General features: G+C 48.7%; 1 protein-coding gene across 1 annotated transcript; it reads left to right on the forward strand.

Annotated features, from left to right (window-relative positions):
• The first annotated feature begins 286 nt into the window (after positions 1-286).
• Positions 287-7117, forward strand: LOC140216060 (uncharacterized). Its single transcript, XM_072286333.1, has 2 exons — positions 287-2765; positions 4706-7117. Exon 1 carries the CDS (start codon positions 821-823, stop codon positions 2072-2074), a length of 1254 nt encoding a protein of 417 aa, XP_072142434.1. The 5' UTR covers positions 287-820; the 3' UTR covers positions 2075-2765; positions 4706-7117.
• The last annotated feature ends 17727 nt before the right edge of the window (positions 7118-24844 follow it).

Consider the following 24844-nt stretch of genomic DNA (forward strand, 5'->3'; position numbering starts at 1 on the left):
CCCGAGACACCCCCCGCCCCCCGGCGATGCCTAAGCCTAAGCCCCCCTCCCCCAAACACACACACACACACACACACACACACACACACACACACACACACACACCTAAAACGTAATTACCAGAGTTTTGTCATCCACATCATTTGAGGTTTCTTTTGACTTATCTCTACCTTTCCACCTAAAATTTTATTGGGGCTAATAGCTTACTGCATCATTGTTGGCGCGGACGTGCACGGATTTTAATTCAATTTTCCTTTATTTCTTAAAATCCTGACGATATGATGGCAAGCGCATTAGAAGCATCAGCGGTGGTTGCCTCATCCGTATTTTTTCACTTCAACATTGTTTTAGATTTTCTTTGTAAACACCGTGCACATGCAAAATATTAATATATAGACAGGACAAAGTTGATTATATTTTTGAAAAAGGAGGAGGTAGCCAATTAACAATTATTTCTAAAGGTATGGATAAGCCCATGCCCAGAGAACGAATATGTTGCTGTATATCCACCTCGCGTCAAATTGCTTTGCGCGCCTTTTTGAGCCTAAGAAAACCTGCAGACTTCAGCGACCCTTTCGGCAGAGTCTTTCCCCAACGGCGTGTGAAATGCACGCGCACGTGTGTTTCGGTGTTGCTTCTCTTTCCAGCAAGCAATGCTAACGACTCATGAAAACAGAAAAAAAAAGAAACTCTTTGAATAAGTTACATTTATTAGGGATAGAAAAATCGTCACTTGCATTCAGAGGTGCCAAATATATAGTGTGTCCCAACGCTTTCCGCTTTCCGCCTCGTTCGCAGAATAGCAAACCGGCACCGAGGAATGAAGGAAAACAATCTCCTCAGGCTTATCAATGCCTTCGTACTATGTCACTTTACGTACACAATATCTATGCACAACTGGCTCAGAGCGGAGCGAGACAAGCTCAATGCTCTCATCCGCAAAGTGGTCAAGAGGGCTCTCGGGCTGCCCATCAGGACCCATACCGAGGATCTCCTCAAGCTGGGGGTGCATAATAGTGCCGAGGAGATTGCCGAAGCCCAAGAACGCGCGCAACTCACTCGCCTGAGCACCACAGCGGCAGGTAAACACATCCTCGAAGAGCTGGGTTACCAACCTACGGGATTCCCGATGGTCACTACCCCGATCCCTAGGTGCATTCGAGACAAGTTCGAAGTGGCCCCTGTGCCCCGAAATGTCCATCCCGTCCATAACGAGGGCAGGCGCAAGGCCAGAGCAGCAGGCATCCTGAAACATATCAAGCAACGAGACATTACAGCAAGTTTCGTCGACGCCGCGGAGTACAGCGATGGGAAGACCTTTGCCATCGTTGTGGTCGACTCTAGCGGCAAGATTTCCAATTGCGCCTCCATTCGCACTTCAGACCCCGGAGTCGCCGAGCAAGCCGCCATCGCCCTCGCCCTGCTAGACGGTCGTGGGTCCGAGATATATAGCGATTCCAAAACGGCAGTTAGGGCTTTTCAGAAGGGTTGCATCGCCAAGCAAGCTGCTCGTCTTCTTAGCAGCTCGAGTCGATATGCTCTCACACATCATTCCATCCACTGGTTTCCAGCTCACGTAGGGTCGGTCGAGGGTGCTCCCCCGAACCTCAATGAGTCTGCTCACGAGGCTGCGCGTGAACTCACCGACCGCGCTTCCTCTGCAAGAAGCACCGACTCCCCTCCTCCCTACGGCCACAGGGACGCTCCCGCTACTCACAACGAGATCATTAAATTCTTCTACATGTCTGGAAGGGTCTTTCCACCCCCTCACCCCAAGCTGAATAGGGCGCAAGCCGTTTCGCTTAGGCTTCTGCAGACCAGTACGTATCCGTGTCTGTCCGTTCTTCACGAGGCTTACCCGGACGTGTATCGCGACGACGCCTGCCCCTCCTGCGGGCAGACCTCCACTCTAGCGCACATGCTGTGGGAGTGCGGGTCGACATACTCCAAGTTCATCAAGGAGGAGTGGGACTCGCTTCTGCGTAGCCCCGCTCTAGAAAAGCGAATCCTGGCTGTCCGGCGTGCCCGCGACCGGGCCGGTGGGCTAGACCTGCCGGTCCCGACGTGGGACTAGCCAGGTGCGCGACGAGTTCGCGTCCTCGCCGGACCTGCAATAAAAGTTTCTTCACTCACTCACTCACTCATAGTGTGTCCCAATAACTATGATGCAGTAAGATTTAAAAAAAAATAGAGCAATTGCGTTACTCCAAGAAAACCTAGTGCGTATTGTTTCCAGTACAGTGGAGTAGCCGCCAGAAATTTTTTCGTTACTGACAATTATTTACGTATTTTAATTATCTACCTCGAGCGTACTATACTAATTATCAAAGTGTCAGTAAGGCATTTGTAGGCGCAACCAAAGTACATATAACGGTGGTATTTTCAGCGAGGTACTATTTGCGTACTAATCTTTTACGACTGATACACAAACCCCAGGAAATATGAAAAATACGGCGGGACTGCGCTCCCACCCGCATCGTAAAACAACGCCCCCGAACAGGCTCCCTCCGCGTTAGTCAGAAAGAAATAGAGGAAAACATCGTGATCGAGCTAGTGCCTTATCTGCCGCGCCCCGGCCGAAGTAACACGTCGCGTTCGGTGTTAGTTGGAAAAAGCTGCGATAGCTGCTGTCTTAGTGCAGAAAAAGCGCACGTATTTTTTTTTTTTTTTTTTTTTTTTTTGACACGAGACCTACCATCCCAGAGATCAGTCTCCGCATGGCTGCTATTGGCTGTTCTGAAGCAGATGCTCTTTTGACGCTATAGGCGCCGTGCACGCCGACGGACGCGCCACTGGTGGCGGCCTTGCGCAGAACACGCGGGAGAGGAGCCTGGCGCGCGCCGTAGTTTGTTGCGTCGTTGATCGTGCTTCTCTGTCTTATTCACGTTTTCAGAGCAAGATAGGCAACACCATTCGCACGTGTGGAGTGGCCAAAGCTTCAGGGAATGTCGGAGAAGAATTGTTGCAGGGTGGGGGGCTCAAATACCGGTGAAAACGTGCCGGCGATACGGTTCTAATCATTCCCGGCAAAGCCTCATCAGCGGAAGCAACGGTAGCAAAAATGGATCGTCGCTTCGAAGGGAAATTTCTTGTTCTCATCCTTTCCTTTGTCTCGTCGGTGTTTTTTCCCACTCGATCATAGTTAGACGCGTGAGCAACGAAGTTCATCTGCAGTGCAGCATGAAGTTTAAAGGCATTTCGCTAAAGTTCGGAATGGTGTTTGCCGCTTATATTGTTTTCCGCTTCTTTACCGAGTTGCGCTAGCTAGGCAGCACGACTGCACGAGCGCATTGCGTTGTATGTTAAAGCTACTGAAGTTTGCAAGAACTGAAATAGTTGGTTTCATGTGGCGCGGTAATTCCTCGCACCAGCTGTCGCGAACTTCATGTTTTTACATCTATTTTATGCGTGGCTTCGCACATGTTTAACTGTTGCTAGTTGCTCCATGCATAACTCTTGTCGATTCTTTTGAGCTGCGAAGTTTTCACCCTGCCTTGTTTGTAAAGGGTATAAATAACGCTGTGTCTTATCGGAATGATACCAACGAAGTGCCTCTTTAACAGCTTTATTCTTTACGCCCGAGGGCATCTTAGATATTGCTTGCGTTTTTGGAAATGTGTTTAGAAAATAGGTAGTTGAGGGCGAGAATTGCTAATAGCTGCTGCATATGGTATTTTTGTTCCATTTCTCGCTGAAAAGTTCGCATCCCGTTTGAGAAGTCGTCACACCTCGATGCTGCCTGAGCAAACTTAACATGCCGAGTGAGTTGGTTGTTTCACAGCGTAGTCCCTTCTTGCATGTGAGTTTCGTTCTCAACTGAATTCTTTCTTGTGTATATATATATACTTACGCTGCAGACGACTAAACCGGGCCTTGCCGCCAGCGCTCATCCACTTTGACTGGCGCTGCTCTGCCTTTAAATATATCATGTGGCACCTCTCTCTAGTAATATAAAAAAGTACTGAAAGGCTAGTCGGTCTTTAGCTTTGTACGTTTCCAAGCAGCTCCCTTGGGGAATTTAAAATTGCACAAACTACAGCGGGAACGGTAGTTCATCGGCGTATGTAGCAGAATTGCATCGGCGGTACAGCACTAACACGCGCTTTTATTAACCCGTGTGTTTGGTGACTTCGTTGGCTAGTGTACGCGTTTCCATCAATAAATTGGCAATTACTCTTCTTGAGGCGACTTCGACTGCAGTTATTCGGCGAAGTCACATGTATTCATCGGCAAAAAAATCACAACGGCATATGCAGATTTGTTTGATATAAGTCTGCACGGTCGACGGGTGCTTATTATTCAGGTACAGAAGCAGCATTGCGGCAAGGGTAGAATAAAAAACACCATCGAGAGATCACATCACTCAACAAAATTTATCGGCTATTCAACATGAGCTCCACGTCATGTAAATGGGGTTCATGGCGTTTGTCTGCAGGACACTCCTTGAACGTATGGGGACAATGTTGTCCCAAACACCGGTAACATCGTGTTCATACCCGCTCGCACAGAGGTCAGCATGTTCCCTACTGCTGTCACCGCAGAAGAAGCAGCCTGGCACCCGAACGAAGGAGAAATCGCAGCCGCGAACTTCAGCCATCCTTGCTGCAAAGGGCTGTCGTCTGCTACTGCTCCCGCGTGTACTGTTGGACGCGTCCGCTAGGTGGCTTTCAGTGGCGCCTCTATAGGCGGTGCACGAGGCGTATAGCGCCCCTCAGTCACGGCCCTCACAGGAGGGCGACGCTTTAGCAAAATGGCGGCGCACACGATTGTTTACGTTGTCATGGCAACAGGAACAGCATCCGCGCGACGCCTCCTCTCTCTAGCGTTTTGTTTTTTAATTATTATTATTATGCCGACCCGCCGCTCTCTCTCCACCCTTCCCCATGCCCCGCGCGCCTTTACTTTTGCTTTCTTTTTGACTGTCTCCGCGGCGCGTTTTCTTTTTTCTTTCTTTTTTTTTTATCGCGCGTGTGCGCTACCTCAGGTTGTGAACTGCCGAGCGGTGCGCCGTGGGTTCTTGATGCGTTAGCACGCACGTGTCCGTACTTGGAGTATGCCAGCATATGCCAGAACGTATATAAATTCGACTTCTAACACAACAGATCTTTGGCCCCGTTTTATTTACTTCCGTTTCTGAAAACGAATATTTTTGCATAACTTGGTATGATACACGGTAAGAAAATAAAAAAAAGTGAGAAAGGCATGGCGTGTACATGACTACTAAACAACAGAAAAGTTCACAGACAATGAAAAATAAATAAATAAAACTCGAGAAAACGCGAAGGCCTTTCCATGTAGACACATATAACAGATCTTTATATAATGCCCTTAAGACCAAAGTGTCGAAGAGCGTCTAACATGCGCGCTGACAGTTTCTGATATACGCATGGAGATATTGCACAAAACCGGACGACTTGTATGAATAGTCATGACAACTAAAGAATAGGAAAATTCACTGGTAACGACAAAAACAATGACTTGTAAAATACCTTAAAATAGAATAAAATGCTAACATTGTTTTATTGACAGCCATACCAAGAAAAAACACAAGAACTTATAAACCTGCACAAAAGCATATGAAATGCGTGACATGTTCCTACCGAACAAAATGGAAAATACATGGCAGAACAAAAATAACATTGCTCTAAAAACAGAAACACACATTATCACATTATTTTGCACTGGGCCACAAATTTAGTAACGGTGGCAAGGGGGAGCAGAAGGTAGACAGCTTTTGAAGCAGCACATACAAAACATTCACAGAAATGCCTATTCTTCAATCAAATACCAGGTGAAATAAGCCAACAACACGATTTTCTTTCCCCACGAATGCAATGCTTAGCAGTACAATTACGTCACTTAAGGCACTAAGTCGTACCTACAGGGCACTCCTTTGTATACTAAACAAGAACTGCAAAAATCTGCATGTAGGACACTTGCAATGCTCATGCTTTCCAGAAGAAAAAGAAAGCGTATCATGCCTACACATGAAGCTTGTTCGCGCGGTTTTCCCATCGGCGATTACTGAGATAATACACAAACACGAACAGTATCTTTTTCAGCTCTTAGTACGTTTGTAGAACGTGATATACAAAAAAAGCACTAAGGGCGGAATGGAAAGCTTGGCAAGTTACTGAAGTTGCAGAATGAGACTTGACACAGAAAAACACCAGTCATAGACCAGGTGACAATGCGGAGGAACATCTGTCAGCTTTCTCTACCGGTAAGAGGGACGTGTAGCACAATCAAAACGCAACGACGTCCGGAGGCTCATGGAGCACACACATGGACAGGGCTGCAGTGTTCGTGTACATGCGCCTTCTGATGTCCTTGGGTCTGCGCGCTCACCTGTTGTCTTTAGGCACCCGGAACAACCTTGCAGGGCTTGTTCTTGAGGTATTCGTGCACCACTGCACGATGCACGAGCGGGGCGAGTGGTGAAACAGGTGAAACGTCGCGGAGCACAAGCACACAGCTATCTAGGACCACAAAACTGCCCACGCCGGTCAACGCACAGCAGCGCACGCTTCTCGATAACAGCAGACAACGAAACATGAAACTATATGAAGTGGGCTAAGCTGGTGCCGGGCCGGCGTGCGCGCGCAAGGACACTCGAAAGTGAGGGAGTTACGTGGGAGGGGAGATGAGAGAAGGGGCGAAAGGGCAACTCTTCCTGGATCGGCATCGCGCCGATCTAACAGGCCGTGCAAGGGAAGCGCAATTGCTTTTCCGCCCTCCCGATGGATGGCGCCAATTACCTCTGCCACGTAAAGCCAATTGATAATTTGAAAGTAGCGACACTCTCCTCCAAGCGGCGCTTTCCTCCTCAATTCTGCTCGCCTTTTCTCCTTGGCTTCCGCGGACGGGCCGCAGCATTATACGGAGGCGCGTTATAGTGGGCCAGTTGCACGGACCAGTGGTCTTGAAAATTTTGAGAAATGCTGATAACCGCATCGATATTGCTCAAGGCAACGTTTATGAGGAGGTTGGTTTTTTCCTAAAGCCGTATGAACAGGGCATACTAATGTCTTTGAGGCGAGTTCGATACTGCACAAAATTTTTCTGCCACATGATGAGATGCTTTACTTTGTGCGTCTGAATTAGTATTGCTTGTGGCGCATCCCTCTGTGTGTGGCTTATTAAGCGAAAGCCTTAGATCTGTTTCAAGGTCGCGTTGTAAGGTATTGAAAATACCACGTGACCAAAGGAAGGCCGGAAGCGAACGAAAGCATGTCCAGCCGTGCATAAGAGATGGTTACTGATTAGCAAAGTTAATTATTGATTGTATTAATGTGGATTAAGGAGAATTAGGCTGGATTAACGTGGATGGTGGATTATGGTGGAAGGAGGATTAACGTAAATGAAGGTGGATTAGGGTGGAATAAGATGAAATATGTTGCAGTCATCATCATCAGCATCAGCCTGGTTATGCCCACTGCAGGGCAAAGGCCTCTCCCATACTTCTCCAACTACACCGGTCATGTACTAATTGTGGCCATGTTGTCCCTGCAAACTTCTTAATCTCATCCGCCCACCTAACTTTCTGCCGCCCTCTGCTACGCTTTCCTTCCCTTGGAATCCATCCGTAACTCTTGATGACCATCGGTTATCTTCCCTCCTCATTACGTGTCCTGCCCATGCCCATTTCTTTTTCTTGATTTCAACTAAGATATCATTAACTTGCGTTTGTTCCCTCACCCAATCTGCTCTTTTCTTATCCCTTAACGTTACACCTATCATTCTTCTTTCCATAGCTCGTTGCGTCGTCCTCAATTTAAGTAGAACCCTTTTCGTAAGCCTCCAGGTTTCTGCCCCGTACGTAAGTACTGGTAAGACACCGCTGTTATAAACTTTTCTCTTGAGGGATAATGGCAACCTGCTGTTCATGATCTGAGAATGCCTGCCAAACGCACCCCAGCCCATTCTTATTCTTCTGATTATTTCAGTCTCATGATCCGGATCCGCAGTCACTACCTGTCCTAAGTAGATGTATTCCCTTACCACTTCCAGTGCCTCACTACCTATTGTAAACTGCTGTTCCCTTCCGAGACTGTTAAACATTATACTTTAGTTTTCTGCAGATTAATTTTTAGACCCACCCTTCGGCTTTGCCTCTCCAGGTCAGTGAGCATGCATTGCAGTTGGTCCCCTGAGTTACTAAGCAAGGCAATATCATCAGCGAATCGTAAGTTACTAAGGTATTCTCCATTAACTCTTATCCCCATTTCTTCCCAATCCAGGTCTCTGAATATCTCCTGTAAACACGCTGTGAATAGCATCGGAGAGATCGTATCTCCCTGCCTGACGCCTTTCTTTATTGGGATTTTGTTGCTTTCTTTATGGAGGACTACGGTGGCTGTGGAGCTGCTATAGATATCTTTCAGTATTTTTACATACGGCTCGTCTACACCCTGATTCCGCAATGCCTCCATGACTGCTGAGGTTTCGACTGAATCGAACGCTTTCTCGTAATCAATGAAAGCTATATATAAAGGTTGGTTATATTCCGCACATTTTTCTATCACCTGATTGATAGTGTGAATATGGTCTATTGTTGAGTAGCCTTTACGGAATCCTGCCTGGTCCTTTGGTTGACGGAAGTCTAAGGTGTTCCTGATTCTATTTGCAATTACCTTAGTAAATACTTTGTAGGCAACGGACAGTAAACTGATCGGTCTATAATTTTTCAAGTCTTTGGCGTCCCCTTTCTTATGGATTAGGATTATGTTAGCGTTTTTCCAAGATTCCGGTACGCTCGAAGTCATGAGGCATTGCGTATACAGGGTGGCCAGTTTCTCTAGAACAATCTGCCCACCATCCTTCAACAATTCTGCTGTTACCTGATCCTCCCCAACTGCCTTCCCCCTTTGCATAGCTCCCAAAGCTTTCTTTACCTGTTCCGGTGTTACCCCTGGGATTTCGAATTCCTCTAGACTATTCTTTCTTCCATTATCGACGTGGGTGCCACTGGTACTGTATAAATCTCTATAGAACTCCTCAGCCACTTGAAATATCTCATCCATATTAGTAATGATACTGCCGGCTTTGTCTCTTAACGCATACATCTGATTCTTCCCTATTCCTAGTTTCTTCACTGCTTTTAGGCTTCCTCCGTTCCTGAGAGAATGTTCAATTCTATCCATATTATACTTCCTTATGTCAGCTGTCTTACGCTTGTTGATTAACTTCGAAAGTTCTGCCAGTTCTATTCTAGCTGTAGGGTTAGAGGCTTTCATACATTGGCGTTTCTTGATCAGATCTTTCGTCTCCTGCGATAGCTTACTGGTATCCTGTCTAACGGAGTTACCACCGACTTCTATTGCACACTCCTTAATGATGCCCACAAGACTGTCGTGCATTGCTTCAACACTAACGTCCTCTTCCTGAGTTAAATCCGAATACCTGTTCTGTAGCTTGATCTAGAATTCCTGTATTTTCCCTCTTACCGCTAACTCATTGATCGACTTCTTATGTACCAGTTGCTTCCGTTCCCTCCTCAGGTCTAGGCTAATTCGAGTTCTTACCATCCTATGGTCACTGCAGCGCACCTTGCTGAGCACGTCCACATCTTGTATGATGCCAGGGTTAGTGCAGAGTATGAAGTCTATTTCATTTCTAGTCTCGCCGTTCGGGCTCCTCCACGTCCACTTTCGGCTATCTCGCTTGCGGAAGAAGGTATTCATTATCCGCATATTATTCTGTTCCGCAAACTCTACTAATAACTCTCCCCTGCTATTCCTAGTGCCTATGCCATATTCCCCCACTGCCTTGTCTCCAGCCTGCTTCTTGGCTATCTTGGCATTGAAGTCGCCCATCAGTATACTGTATTTTGTTTTGACTTTACCCATCGCCGATTCCACGTCTTCATAGAAGCTTTCGACTTCCTGGTCATCATGACTGGATGTAGGGGCGTAGACATGTACAACCTTCATTTTGTACCTCTTATTAAGTTTCACAACAAGACCTGCCACCCTCTCGTTAATGCTATAGAATTCCTGTATGTTACCAGCTATGTTCTTATTTATCAGGAATCCGACTCCTAGTTCTCGTCTCTCCGCTAAGCCCCGGTTGCACAGGACGTACCACTTTTTAGCACTGTATATGCTTCTTTTGGCCTCCTAACTTCACTGAGCCCTATTATATCCCATTTAGTGCCCTCTAATTCCTCCAATAGCACTGCTAGACTCGCCTCACTAGATAACGTTCTAGCGTTAAACGTTGCCAGGTTCATATTCCAATGGCGGCCTGTCCTGTATGTGGCCTGTATGTTGCAGTATTGAACATTATTGCCTGCAGAATATTTCTTGCATTACCACTTCATGACCACAATCATGATTGACTGCTCAACCTTCGTAATCAAAGCGCATTGATGCAATGATTTCGGCTCGTGTTAAATCAATAAAAAAGTTTTCCCACAGAACAAAGTCGCAGAAAGGTGTTTTTAAAAGATTCGCTATTAAAGCGAAGATTCCCGGACTTCGCTTACACGTCGATATCAACAGCAAGCGTGCCCGATCATGTGAACACCCCCTGCACATTGCCTGTATCCGTGAGAAAACCAAATAATAATCGCTGCCCACTCTTTCGTGCGTGGAAGTGCAGTTCAAAGCAAATACCAAGAAATCCAACTTTCGCGAACGCGTCGGTTTTTGCCTTTTCTCACCACGTGGGTCGCTTCCCAGTCTGTTTATTTCGCGTTTATTTTGTGCCATGAACCTGTTTTTGCAGCACGTATACACTCATGAAAACTAAAACTGTCACTTTAATTTGGCTTTGGTCCGAAGCAAGTTTCTGGTGCGAATTATAGCTGCGCGCGCACTCTGTCGATGCGGTGTGAGCAATGCCGGGATTTTGAAACATGCTATGCCTATTACATTGCTTTTCGCGTTTCGTGCGTGGTCAGGGCGGCGCTTCGGCCGCGTTATCAAGGGGCTTTTGTTATCAATGTGATCAGTCGGCCTTGAGAGACGGATGATAAGTGCGGCGTAGCGAGGAAGGAACAGCAGCAAAGCCGCGAAACCTGCTGTTGGTGCTCCTTCCGTACCGTTATCAAGGTGGTGCGTTGTCTCTTCGGGTTTGCGACAGGAAATGCAGTTGCTGTCAATCAGCTTATTTGAGGGCGCTTCTTTGTGGATGCGGGTGGGAGCGCAATCACGTAGTATTTTTCATATTTCATGAGATTTGTTCGCCAGTCGGAAAAAATTGCACGCAATTAGTACGTCGCTGCAGTTTCGCCGGAAAAGCGTAGCCGTATTAGTGATAGCGAACTGTACGATAATTACGCGGAGGTAGATTACACCACCGAGAGACGCCAGATTCTTGTTGGTGCGAGAGGACTCAGGCTGTGAACCTGATCTGTCTCCGACTATGAGGTCTCGTAAATTCTCACACAAGGTCGTCACTTCAGTAAAGAATTCTTCGAGGTCATATATATTATGAGAAGCCAACACACACTGAAACCAAGGACAACAAAGGGGAAATTACTTGCGCTTAATAAATGGAATGTAGAAACGATAAGTTAATGGAAATTAAAGTGGACGCAGGTCAATTGGTAGAGCATCGCACGCGAAATGCGAAGGTTGTGGGTCCGGTTCCCACCTGCGGCAAGTTGTTTTTTCATCCACTTTAATTTCCATTAACTTATCGTTTCTACATTCCATTTACTAATTAAGCACAAGTAATTTCCCCTTTGTTGTCCTTGGTGTCAGTGTGTGTTGGCTTCTCATAATATGACTAATAAAAATCGGGCCCCTCGGTTAACCCCCTTTCTTCTCGTTTATATATATATATATATATATATATATATATATATATATATATACGGGGTTCGGAAAGCAGGTCGGGCCTCAGCCCCTCCCCCCCCCCCCCCCCCCCCTTCCGGAAAAATGAAAACTTTCCGCCTATATGGGACAGGAGCAAATGCCAAAGAGGGGAAAAAATGGTAGAATGCATAGCAAGTGACATTAATGAGCTAGGAGGAGGGTGCGAGATACGAGGAGATATGAATGCACACTGGATGATTTGAAAATATTGCCGCCAGCATTGCGAGAAGAAGAAGACGACCGACAGATGCCAACTGCGTAGCCGCCACACCGCGAGCGTCAAGCACAGCACCGCAAGGCAACGGCCGGTGCTGACAGGCCGGCGGCTCGTGCGCGAGAATCGGACGATTGGCACGCGACAGAAAGAGGAGAACGACGTTCGAAGGAGCGAAGCTCGAGGGACGCTTTTGTTGTTGTTGAGTGTTCAGTCGGTTTTTGTTGACGGGCACAGGTTCGCCCAGAATAAATTAGTTTTCGTAGAAACGGCTGTTGTAATTGTTGGTTACAATATAGAAATGAAGGCAACATGCTGCTGGATATGTGTGAAAAGTATGACTTAGTTGTATGTAACAGTACTGAGAAGTTTGAAGGGCACAAAACGTGGGAGGTAGGGTCCCTGCAGTCGACGATAGATGATGCACTAATACATAGGATGTATAATAGGCTAGGGGTAATGAACGCACATGAATGTCGCTCCAGACGTCTGGGTAGTGATCACAAACGTATCAAGCTAAGTTTTACAAGTTAAACGAAAGCAGGAAGGTGGCAAGATGAACTAGATGGGATTTTTTACTCTGAAAAGAAGCTGGAAATAGTGACCCAACGAATTGAGCAAGTAATTTCTAAGGATAATAAAACAGAATGGACATACGCAAATTAAGCAGGGCTATTTGAGCTAGAGCTTGCTAAGGTACTAGACAGGCCAAAAGGGAAAAGACCGAAACCCAAGAGCTGGTGGGATGAGGAGGTTAAGACGGCCACAGAGAAATGTCAGGAAGCATCTAGGGAACACAGATATTCTAAGCAGAGAGGTGAACCAGAAGCTCAAGTAGACAGAAAATGGGATAACTTAAACTGTAGAAGGGAAGCATCCCATTTTATCAATGAGAAGATTAGTAGAAAGGGGAGCGAATGGTTGTCAGAAGTAAATGGAAAAAGAGCAGCTAAGAAATTTTGGAAACATCTCAACTCCTTGAGTGATAAGACTAGCCTAGAGCATAAGTTTACTGTTACAGCTCAAGGTGTTCGGCTAGAAGGAGATAAGGCAACGGAACATATAACAACAACGATGACAGAAAATTTTAAACAATGAAACGTTGCATGTACTCTATCAGACGAGGATATACCAATTAGTGCAGTGGCTCCACTTCAGCACGGCGAGTGAGAAATGGCACAGAAGAGGGTTCCCAGCAGCACGTCTATAGGTCGCGATGGCATCCCAATTATGTTAATAAAGTCATTGGGCCCAATATCTAAGCGATCATTAAGAGAGATAGAGAGCAAAACAATAATTGACGGTAAAACCTCCAATGGGTAGAGACTAAGCAGGACGAGCATGATACATAAGGAAAAGAGGACAAAGCCAACATAAACGACTACCGTCCCATAACACTTACATCAGTGGTTCACAGGGTGATGCAAATTGTGAAGGACAGACTGCAGGCATAGGTGGAGAGCGTGAAGGTGCTGGGGGAACTACAATACGGGTTCTGGAAACAAAGGTGGCTAGAGGACGATCTGTTCTCATTGACGCAGTGTATCGAAATAGCAGAAGATGAACACAGGCCCCCTGTGGCTAGCATTTCTCGATATCAAGGTGACTGTCATCCAAGAGGATTTGTGGGACATACTAGATGTGGAAGATACTAGATGCACTAGATGTGGAAGATGGAGCAACTAATCTTTTCAAAGATATCTATAAAAGTAACAAGGATATTTTTTCAGGGTTGGGGTCCCAACCCAAGCTAGCTTTTCTATGCAAATGAGAAGGGGGAGGGGTACGCTTACCAGTACAAACATGAAAAATGTCCACTGTTCCCCATAAGGGCACATACACCCGCAAAGGAGAAATTAAATAAGGTATCTCACAGGTACCTGTGAGATACCTCATCAAAGGAGAGCTGTGCCTGAGATACAGCTCTCCTTCACTTGGCAACTGGACTCGCGCAGGAAAGAAACGCACGAGGGACACTGCCAAAAACAAGTCAACAAGTGAAGGTGTAAAATGAGGATTTGTAGCAGTGTTCTTTGAATTACCTCTGGAAGAATTGTAGAGAAAGATATTTGTGGAACAATCACAGTTCTTTTGGGTCCTTTGTTTACTGCTGCACCAAATTAAATGCCAAAACCGACTAGTATTGTTATCCGGGAGTTTGCATAACGATGTGTGGCCGCCAGTCACATACAACCGCGTATAGCGCAAGATGCTGCGGTTCTAGGCGCACTGTGCCCATAGCGGAAGGTTAGAAAAGCGCCCACATAAATACATTTGAGAAGTGCCTACTTCGGGCGGCTCAAGTGATAACTGTAGAAGCGTCAGTCAAAACACATGGAATCATTCTCCACTTCCGGCGACGTTTTCTCTACTTCCCTTTTAAATAAAAAGATTTTGATCTATAAATATTTTCACAAACACGAAAATTTGTTTTTTCTTCTCGTTTGGTTGTTGCCTCGGCTCTCTCCCTTAGTAGATCGCTTAATTTCTCGACTCCTGTTTCTCGTTGCCAATTTTACACGAAAAGTGCTGTACAAGAACCAGACGAGGTGATGGGTGACATTCACAATGCCTATGGGTTTAGCACTTATTGCGGGCTATGATTAAAATTTTGAAACTTTTGGGGACGGCTGTGAAACACAGATCACTGAAAACATATCACTGCGGCCTTTCCAGCAGCGGCACCTTGTGATTTCGGAACATCGAAATAATAAGAAAGGCGAAAACATGGTAGAACATCAATACGTTCCAAGCCATCAGTTCAGTGTCCTTTCCCTCGACCCGATCAACGATCGCTTCCACGCCTCGGCCATAATAGTACTGCAACAGCAGCCAAGTGTTGACCGCCGAACAGCTGTCCAGCACAGAGTTTCATATTAAAAACTCTACGGCTGTCAAGTCTCAAGATTGATTTGGCGGCACTTTAGGAATGTGCAAAGTGGTGGCAGGGGGGGGGGCGGGGGTACGTGCCTGAACAAGTTGCTTATAAAATGAAAAAGAAAGGGTATCCGAGCCTATAGAGATACAGCAGGGGCTTAGGAAAGAGTGCCCTCTTTTACCTTTGTTGTTCCTGTTGTATCTGCAAGGATTAGAGATTAAATTAGGGAGGAGTGGGCTTGGCTTCGACCTTTCTTTTTTTCAAGCAAGGAGAATTAATTGAACAGTCCAGGGTGTCTACCAAGTTGACATTTCCAAATTCCCTGAGTTTTCCAGGTTTTCCCTGAGTGCCCTTGCAAAATTCCCTGAGTGACGCAGAACTTTGTTTTACGTCATGATCGCCCGACAGCATGTCGCTCGATGCTGTCACTTCCTAGTAAGCATGATTAAAAAAAACACTTAATCCAGTTTGAATAGTAAGTAGTCTTTATTTTATTCAAAAAGAAATCAGAATGGAGGGATTAGCAAAATTCACATTGAATAAAATGGTAACACCCATTGCAAATCGAGTCGAACGTTTTCAAATATGAATAAAAAGGAGATGCATACAGAAACAAATATTTTCGAAAATCCCCTTCAGTCACAAATTATGATCGACTATCGATATGTGCGTGAAACATACATGGTGCTTGAGACTCCACTGAAAGTAAATCAAGATGGCATAATGACTCTTTGAGCATTTTACGATGAGACATCATAATTATAGAGTAACTAAATATTTGAATATTGTAAAGTCAGTCGTGCTACGTCTCTTCATAAGAAGCATTAAATCCCCCGCTCGAATTACATGCAAAAGTTATTTATTGGCCTCAAGCATTTCAATAAAGAAAAAAAATATTCCGAGGTTGCTACCGACATGCCCCATGTCAAACGTCATGTAAAACACGGTAATGCCGTCACCAAAGCGGTACTCTGTAACGATACATATATTCCCTCAGAAGTAAAATGAAAGTAATTTAGGTTATCAGAATGTTTAGTTTACCCTATGCTTAATGTTTGTGTTCTATTCCTTGCTATCACTGCACTGAAATGGAAAAAATAGGTCCTGTCCACAAATGTGGATGCTGTGACTGAAGGGGATATTAGCTATTTCTGTCAACTGATAGCAAGCTCATTGGTATGAGGCCTGAACTTCGTCACAAGTGAGATTCTCTCTCAACAGCTGGTAAGTCAACCTCAACTGTCCTGACATTCAGCCCACGCACAACACCTCAGTGTTGCATTTCACTGCGTTAAAAAGTTTATTTTGGTTTGGATAAGGGTCACCTGCACCTCGGCGTCAGCCAATACCTTGCTTTTTGAGCTCAAGCTCCTTCACAGTTCCTTTCCCTATCATTCCTCAATGCTTTGTTATCGTCCTCGTTCCGCCGGGCGTTCGCCCCACAGAACATATTGCCGCGAATCTTTGCAGTGCTTGCTCACTCTTCAAGTCTGCCGCCACGCCGCTTTATCCCTTTGTTTGCGACGCAAGACGCACCCAGATTTATCCCGATAGGGCTCGCTATCAGCTTTAAATTGAGCGCAGACGACAGCGGCGGGCATTCTGTTCGACGACAGCCGAGCACGCTGGTCGCCTCGCCGCCGCCGGGTAACTCGGGCCATTGTGGGCGCAAGTCAGTCCAATGAACAGTCTTCTTTCGACGAACTTTTGTCTGTCCTCATCGCCCCTGCGACTGCCGTCACCACTACGTGACATCTGGTGGAGGTGCGGGGTAGCCTTCCATGTTCCGGACGCGTCCTTCAAGTCGTGAAGCCAGCCCTCAGCGCTTCGCACCCGAGGACGAACCAGCAGCTCAGCGAGCCAGCCGGCGGCTCCAGGGAGAGGATCCTGAGTTCGGGACTTTGCCGGACCGCACCAGAAAGCGAAAAGACGCCGCTACGAGTACCGCAACCTCGCCGAAGATGTCGACACCGATCATACTGCAGCAGCCGCGGGAGCCGCCAACCTTCAATGGATCCCTAGGTGAAGACCCCGAAGAATGGTTGGACCAATTTGAGCGCGTGGCATCGTTCAACAAGTGGGATGATGCGGCAAAAAATGGGCAGGTATTTTTCTCATTGGAGGGCTCCGCACGCACGTAGTACGAAAACCACGAGTCGTCCCTAACGACATGGGAGCTATTCAAGAGGGAACTATTGAAGGTATTCAGCAGTGTCGTGAGGAAAGAAAGAGCCGAACGACTCCTCGAGTCCAGGATCCAGCTGCCAAATGAGACCGTCCGTGGTTACGTCGAAGAGATGAAGCGCCTATTTCGCCGCGCCGACCCCGAGATGACCGAGGAAAAGAAAGTTCAGTTTTTAATGCGCGGCGTAAAAGGACAACTCTTTGGCAGCCTCGTCCGCCAGCCGCTGTTGCATCTGGGTCGCAAGCCCCAAGGGTAGCGTTGGCCTGGCGGCCTGTGGCACAACTGGAAGCATCCGAAGGTCCTGGCAAAGGATGAGTCGATTGCTAACAGAACAACTTGTTTATTATAGCATCGCAAAAGAGCGGCCGGTCAGGTTGACCGAAGTGGAGAGACGGGAGACCACGTTACTCGACGGAAGAAATCGGAGCCTCTCTCGGCGTCCGTGGGCTGCTGCTTTTATACTCTCGGAGTCGAGGGCAAGAAGGAACGGCTCGGGATGAGGCGCACGTGACGGCGCTGCGCGGACACGTTGAGACGAGAAGTGACGCATCCGCCAGGCCGGCGCCTGTCAGACCTCCTCGCTTCACAGATGGGGAGCTCCTCTTTCCGGCTGCCGCGCTTTGACAAGCGTGGGCACCAACATGCACACACACACACACACGCACACACGAAGACACGTGGCATTGAAACATGCCTGGACGCGCTTGGGAGGAAGCGTTGCGGCAGCGCTGAACGGGCCTAAATGTCCGCCGCTTTGAACGAAGCCCCGGCGTCCGTTGCATCCGCGCCGGCTATACCGCGCGTCGGAGGCGAAACGTAACACCGCCAAAAACAGTCGAGGAATTCATGCAAGAAGCCAGCACGATTCAGAAGACCCTCGACATCTGGGCTCGGCAGTACAACCGCCCTTCCTGTCTGTGCAATCCGTCCAGACACGACGACCACCACCAGCGACAACTTGCGGGAAGTGATCCGCGAAATTGTTCGCGAGGAGCTACGCCGATTACTGCCATCTTCCGTACAGCCGCAAGCAGCAACTCTCATGGATGTGGTACGGAAAGAAGTGCAACAGGCACTTGGCACCCCGACGGCCACAGAACCCCAGGCTATGAGGTACGCCGCTGTAGTACGCACTCCTCAGCCCCAACGACAACCACTACATCCTGTCCGACATGAACAACTTGTTCCCGGACACCGCCTCCCTGCCCCCGCCCGCCCAGCCTACGAGCAACGCTCAAGCCCCAGGAAATGCGACGCTTGGAGGACTTCCGACAACCGGCCGTTGTGCTTCCATTGCGGTGAGGCCGGCCATATTCTTCGTCACTGCTCTGGTTGACACATGAGCCGATTACTCAGTGATGAATGGAACATTCGCTGCGCAGCTGAGGAAAGTCACGACCGCTTGGGATGGCCCACAAATTCGCACCGCAGGTGGCCACCTTATTACGCCATCAGGACGATGCACAGCGCGAGTGTCTGTCAAAGGACACACCTATGCTGCGACCTTTGTTGTGCTACCGCAATGCTCCCGCGAAGTGATCTTGGGCTTGGATTTCCTTAGTGAGCATCAAGCGATCATCGACCTGCGATCCAAGCTGATCACGCTTTAGACGGACGAGTCCATCCCTTCAATGAGAACTCTGGCAAATCACTTTGCCCTGAGCATCCTGAAAGAAGTGAGCGTCCCACCCCGTCCAAGCGTTGTCGTGACCGTAGGTGCCATGAAAGCCATTAACTCTGAAGGCATCATCGAGGGGAACACGCAGTTGCTTCTAGACCGAGGAATCGGTATCGCAAGAGGCATCGCACATTTCCGCAACGGCCAGGCCGAAGTACTGCTGACTAACTTCAGCGAAGAATACCGGCACATTAACAAAGGAACAGCGATTGCTTTCTTCGACGAAATATCCGACGTACGGGATTCCTTCGCCCTCTCCGACCCATCCGCAGAAGATTCGTCTGACCATGAGAACTCGCCCACTTTCGACATCAACCCAGCCCTGCCCCGGAACAGACAAGACCAGATCCGCAATCTGCTTCGAAGTTACAGCCAGTGTTTTTCGTCATCGCCGAAGGTCCGACAAACGCCAATTGCCAAGCATCGCATCGTAACCGACCAGCACGCCCGACCTCTCCGTCAAAGCCCCTACCGTGTGTCGCCGCGAGAACGACAAGCCATCCGGAACCAAGTGAAAGAAATGCTTCGCGACGACGTCATCCAGCCATCAAATAGCCCATGGGCTGCACCGGTTGTTCTAGTGAGAAAGAAAGACGGCGCACTTCGATTTTGCGTTGATTACCGCCGCTTAAACAACATAACAAAGAGGGACGTCTACCCCCTCCCCCGCATCGACGACACACTGGACCGACTCTGCAACGCCAAGTATTTCTCATCGATGGACCTGAAGAGCGGCTACTGGCAGATTGAGGTCGACGAAAGAGATCGCGAGAAGACAGCATTCATCACTCCGGATGGGCTCTTTGAGTTCAAGGTGATGCCATTTGGTCTCTGTTCCGCAGCAGCGACATTTCAGCGGGTGATGGATACAGTGCTGGCAGGCCTAAAGTGGCAAATTTGTCTGGTATATTTAGATGACGTCGTTGTCTTCGCCTCGAACTTTCAAGAACACCTCAAAAGACTTCGGACAGTACTAGATGCCATCAAGTCGTCTGGCCTAACCTTGAAAGCCGAGAAGTGCCACTTTGCTTATGCAGAGCTGCTGTTTCTAGGCCACATCGGTAGCAGGGAGGGAGTACGCCCAGACCCGCAGAAAACAGCCGCTATTGAACAGTTCCCACCGCCGGCCGATAAGAAAGCTGTGCGCAGATTCCTAGGACTGTGCCCATATTACCGACGATTTGTGAAAAACTTTTCGCGCATCGCCGAGCCCCTGACCCAACTAACGAAGGCAAACGTGCCATTTAAATGGGAAGCGCCGCAAACAGAAGCCTTCAAAGAACTCCAGCCCCGTTCACAGTCCTCACCGATCCTCGCGCATTTTGATGAAAACGCTGATACTGAGGTGCATACCGACGCAAGCAGTGTGGGCCTAGGCGCCGTCCTCGTTCAAAAAAGCGACGGGCTGCAGAAAGTCATCGCATACGCTAGCCGTTCCCTTTCCAAGGCCGAGGCTAACTATTCGACGACTCAGAAGGAGTGCCTTGCCATCATCTGGGCTACGTCGATATTCCGCCCCTGCCTGTACGGACGACCGTTCAAGGTGGTCAGCGATCACCACGCGCTGTGCTGGCTTGCCAATTTGAAGGACCCCTCTAGCCGCCTCGCTCGATGGAGTCTTCGCCTCCAGGAGTTTGACGTCACCGTCGTTTACAAGTCCGGACGCAAACACTCTGACGCCGATTGCCTCTCACGAGCCCCTGTAGATGCGCCGCCACCGGACGACGATGAGGACGCCTTCCTGGGACCGATCAGCTCCAGCTCTTTTGCCCAGCAGCAACGCTCGGGCCCTGACCTAAAACGCCTCATCGAGTACTTGGAAGGCAGCGTTTCTTCACCCCCTGCCTCATTCAAGCGAGGGCTTTCTTCCTTCTGTGTACAGAATGATGTCCTCATGAAGAAGAACTTCGCAGCGAACAAAACAGCCTACTTCCTTGTTGTACCTGCTTGTCTCCGCGAAGAAGTTCTACAGGCTTCCCACGACGAGCCGACAGCGGGACATCTCGGGTTTACTCGCACTCTCCGCCGCATTCAAGAAAAGTATTACTGGCCCCGCCTGTCTGCCGATGTCGCACATTACGTGAAAACCTGCCGAGATTGCCAGCGACGAAAGACACCTCCCACCCGACTAGCAGGATTACTGAACCCCATTGAACCCCCCGCAAGACCCTTTCAGCAGATCGGCATGGACTTGCTTGGTCCTTTCCCAAAGTCAACGTCTGGAAATAAGTGGATCACCGTAGCGACCGACTACGCGACCCGCTACGCCGAGGCAAGTGCCCTACCGAACGGAACAGCAGCAGAAGTCGCCAAATTTTTCGTCGAATGCATTCTTCTGCGACACGGCGCCCCCGATGTACTCATCACGGACAGAGGAACAGCATTCACGGCGGAACTAACGCAAGCCACCCTGCGTTACAGCCAAACCAACCACCGGAGGACAACTGCATACCATCCGCAGACCAACGGACTGACCGAGCGCCTGAACAAAACCATCGCCGATATGCTCGCCATGTATGTCGATGCCGAACACAAGACCTGGGACGTCATCCTGCCATTCGTCGTCTTCGCCTACAACACCGCAGTGCAGGAGACTACCCAAATGACGCCTTTTAGGCTCGTCCATGGAAGGGAGGCCACGACCACGCTAGACGCCATGCTGCCCAATGTTACAGAAGAAGAGAACGTCGATGTCGCCGCCTACCTTCAACGCGCAGAAGAAGCTCGAAGGCTTGCCCGATTACGAATCAAAGACCAGCAGCGAACCGACACCAGACGCTACAACCTACGAAGACGCAACGCGGAATACAAGGCAGGAGACCAAGTCTGGGTTTGGACGCCGATTCGCCGCCGTGGATTGAGTGAAAAGCTTTTGCGCCGCTATTTCGGCCCATACAAGGTTCTTCGTCGGCTAGGTGAACTGGATTACGAAGTCATCCCTGCCGCCATGACTGCATCCCAGCGACGCCGCGTACGACCAGAAGTTCATGTCGTCCGCCTGAAGCCCTATTATGCGGCCTAACGGACGCTGCATTTTCACACTCTGTGTTTATTTTCGCACGATTCGTTTTACTTGTTGCTAGTCGCATTATTTCTTTTCATGCATCGGGTCGATGCCTCTTTGAGAGAGGAGTAATGCCGCGAATCTTTGCAGTGCTTGCTCACTCTTCAAGTCTGCCGCCACGCCGCTTTATCGCTTTGTTTGCGACGCAAGACGCGCCCAGATTTATCCCGACAGGGCTCGCTATCAACTTTAAATTGAGCGCAGACGACAGCGGCGGGCATTCTGTTCGACAACCGCCGAGCATGCTGGTCGCCTCGCCGCCACCGGGTAACTCGGGCCATTGTGGGCGCAAGTCAGCCCAATAAACAGTCTTCTTTCGACGAACTTCTGTCCGTCCTCATCGCCCCTGCGACTGCCGTCACCACTACGTGACAATATGAATCATCCTCTTGGTCAGTTGTACAGTCAACGTCCGATTTTACGGATACTCTAGGGGCCACGAGAACATCCGAAAACCGAGCAGCTCGAAAAAATGATCGCATGTCTTTTACTGCCCTTAAGGGCTCAGATCGCCACAGGCACATCCGAAGAGGCGCTGCTGCGCTGTGGTATGCATGGGAATGCCGGTATATTGTGACTTCGGATTGGCATCGTTCTCGGAGAGACAGGGGCCGAATCTTATAACGGTTCGGAATACGAACCGTTCGCTTCGCCGCTTACGTCACTAGATGTGCCACTCCCAAGCCGGTGGAGGAAGAAGGGGAGGGCGCGACCAATAGATGAGAGGGTGCCACCTCTGAAGTGTACGTCATTATAGGACGAGTTAATCGAGGAATTGCAGAATGTTTCTGCTTGTTAAATAAATGTAAAATATAAATTAAATATTATACGCCAAATTCTGAAGTATAAACTTGTGGTGCCGGGCGTTTACGCAATGCAGAAGTAATTTATTAATGTCATTCTCAGCCCACAGGCGGTATCGCAAGCGTAAATGAGTTGGCAGAGCGCAGCGCTATGTCGTCTGCTACCAGGAGCTCGCACGATGCACGCAACAGGAACGCACTGCCAGCACTTCTCAAGTAGCTAGCGCGACAAAACCATGAACTGGTTCTTAGGGACACATTTACTAGACGACTATATCAATTTTCCTTCTTTTTTCGCCCTTCGTCATTGGTTCGGACATGACTCGCTCGCCGCCGCGCTGCCGCTATCCCTGCGATCTGCCCCACGGCGCGTGGCGTGATAGAAGCAATGGAACTTGAAATCGAACATTACAGTATACGGGCCCTGCATTGCCTGCGCGAAGTCAAATCGAAGAGGGTGGTGCTGACGGTGAGCGCTGTGCCGTGAAATTGAGGAACAAAGTGCGGCACTCCCGAACTACAGAAAAAAAAGGCAGCCAAATAAGAGATCTCCACAATATCTTCCCGTCCTGACTGCATAGTTTTATCAGCCGAACGAAGGAAGCGCTGAGCCAGCCTAGGTTGAACCCTTCTGACTGCTGAACGGCGATCTGCAAGCTATTCACTCTGGTGATAGCACTAGGAATTCGATCTCACCATGCAAATATTTCCTTGGCATTGGCTTTGAAGCTGAGGTCACGGGAAAGTTGACCCAGCCCTTCAACCCGCAACACAGTAACTGCGAGAGCAACTTTGTGGACAGTGTCGGCAGCAGAGATCTAGGCCATTCCGATGAATGCTTCACGTCTGACCGACCTCTGGGAGCTGCAGGCCGGTGGCGATTAACCGCAGCGCGCAATGTTCCTTCCTCTGCGTGGAATGGCCACTCGTACGCTTGCACCCGAGTCTCCTCCATATGATAGCGTAGCCTGCAAAAGGTCTACTTAGAAAGCCAGCAAGGGTGGTGCAAACTCATTATCCGTCACTTCTTCGAACGCGTCTCGCACTTCCAGCCGTGGTCGACACCGAAAGAGCAACGCCAAGCAGACGACGCAGGCAAGTAATAGCCTCCGAAGCAACCAACGCACGCGCGCGCGACGCCCGCGTGTCTCCGGGGTCGCGCGACCGGCGCGCGCGGCCAGAGTCGCAAGCCCACAGCCAAGCCACAGCAACGGAACCCAAAGCGGACTACCCCTTCGCCGGTTCCTACGACTGGTTCGCTTTGAAGATGATTGACAGATGCGTGACGTATTCAAAAATTGCGATACCGCCCCGCTGCCTCTGACGACCTGTGACGTAATCAAAATTTTGGCCAATCAGGTGAGGCCAAAGGAACGGTTCCCCAACCGAACCGTTATAAGATTCGGCCCCAGGACACCTTGAAGACGCGCTTGGCAAGAACCGTTCCGTCTGTCACAATGATTCATTTTCTACTAAAACAGCACGTGAAAAGCTATTTTAGCTTAATTATTACGCGAAAACATGTTTTGTTTAACTATGAGAACTTGTTATTGCGTGTACGACTATATGTGACGTAAAAAGTATCAGTGGGCCGCTAAAGTTGGAGGAGAGACGACAAGGTTCGCGCTCGCTTTGAAACAGTTAGTCGTTTGTTCTTGCCTTTCTTCGCTTGGTCATGCATTGTAGGTGAGTAAAGATGTAATATGCGTGAATCGAAACATTTCATGAAGATTTTACTTTGAGAACGCGTTATTTATGTAGCCATATCCACGTTTTAGACGAAGCCTCTTACAGCACCAGCCAACACGAGCCTCGCAGACACATATACCGTCATTCCCATGACGGCACGGTGCCCCCTTAAGAAACTCCCATAGACGGTGGCGCCAGATTTCCCTCTAGGTGTTATAGTGAGAAACTCTATGGCGGTGGTAGCTACGGCTGCCAGCGGATCTGCGTGCGAGAGCGCCGTTTCGAGGGGGCGAGGTAATCAAAACGGTGGTGCTGGTAGCTTTGCTTAATGCCGTGTCAGACCTGCGGTCACGGCAAAAAGTTCGGCAAATCGGACGGCGAAGGATTCTTGCCTCCGAAATTTCAGACGTTCTTATAGACCGACTCTATGGGGTACGTGGTGGTGCCGAGAAGCCGTGCAAATGATCGGGCGTCCGGAAGGTCGGTCGTTGACTGTATGTACACTGGCAAC

This window comes from Dermacentor andersoni, chromosome 2 (genome assembly GCF_023375885.2).
Source record: "Dermacentor andersoni chromosome 2, qqDerAnde1_hic_scaffold, whole genome shotgun sequence".
Lineage (NCBI taxonomy): Eukaryota > Metazoa > Arthropoda > Arachnida > Ixodida > Ixodidae > Dermacentor > Dermacentor andersoni.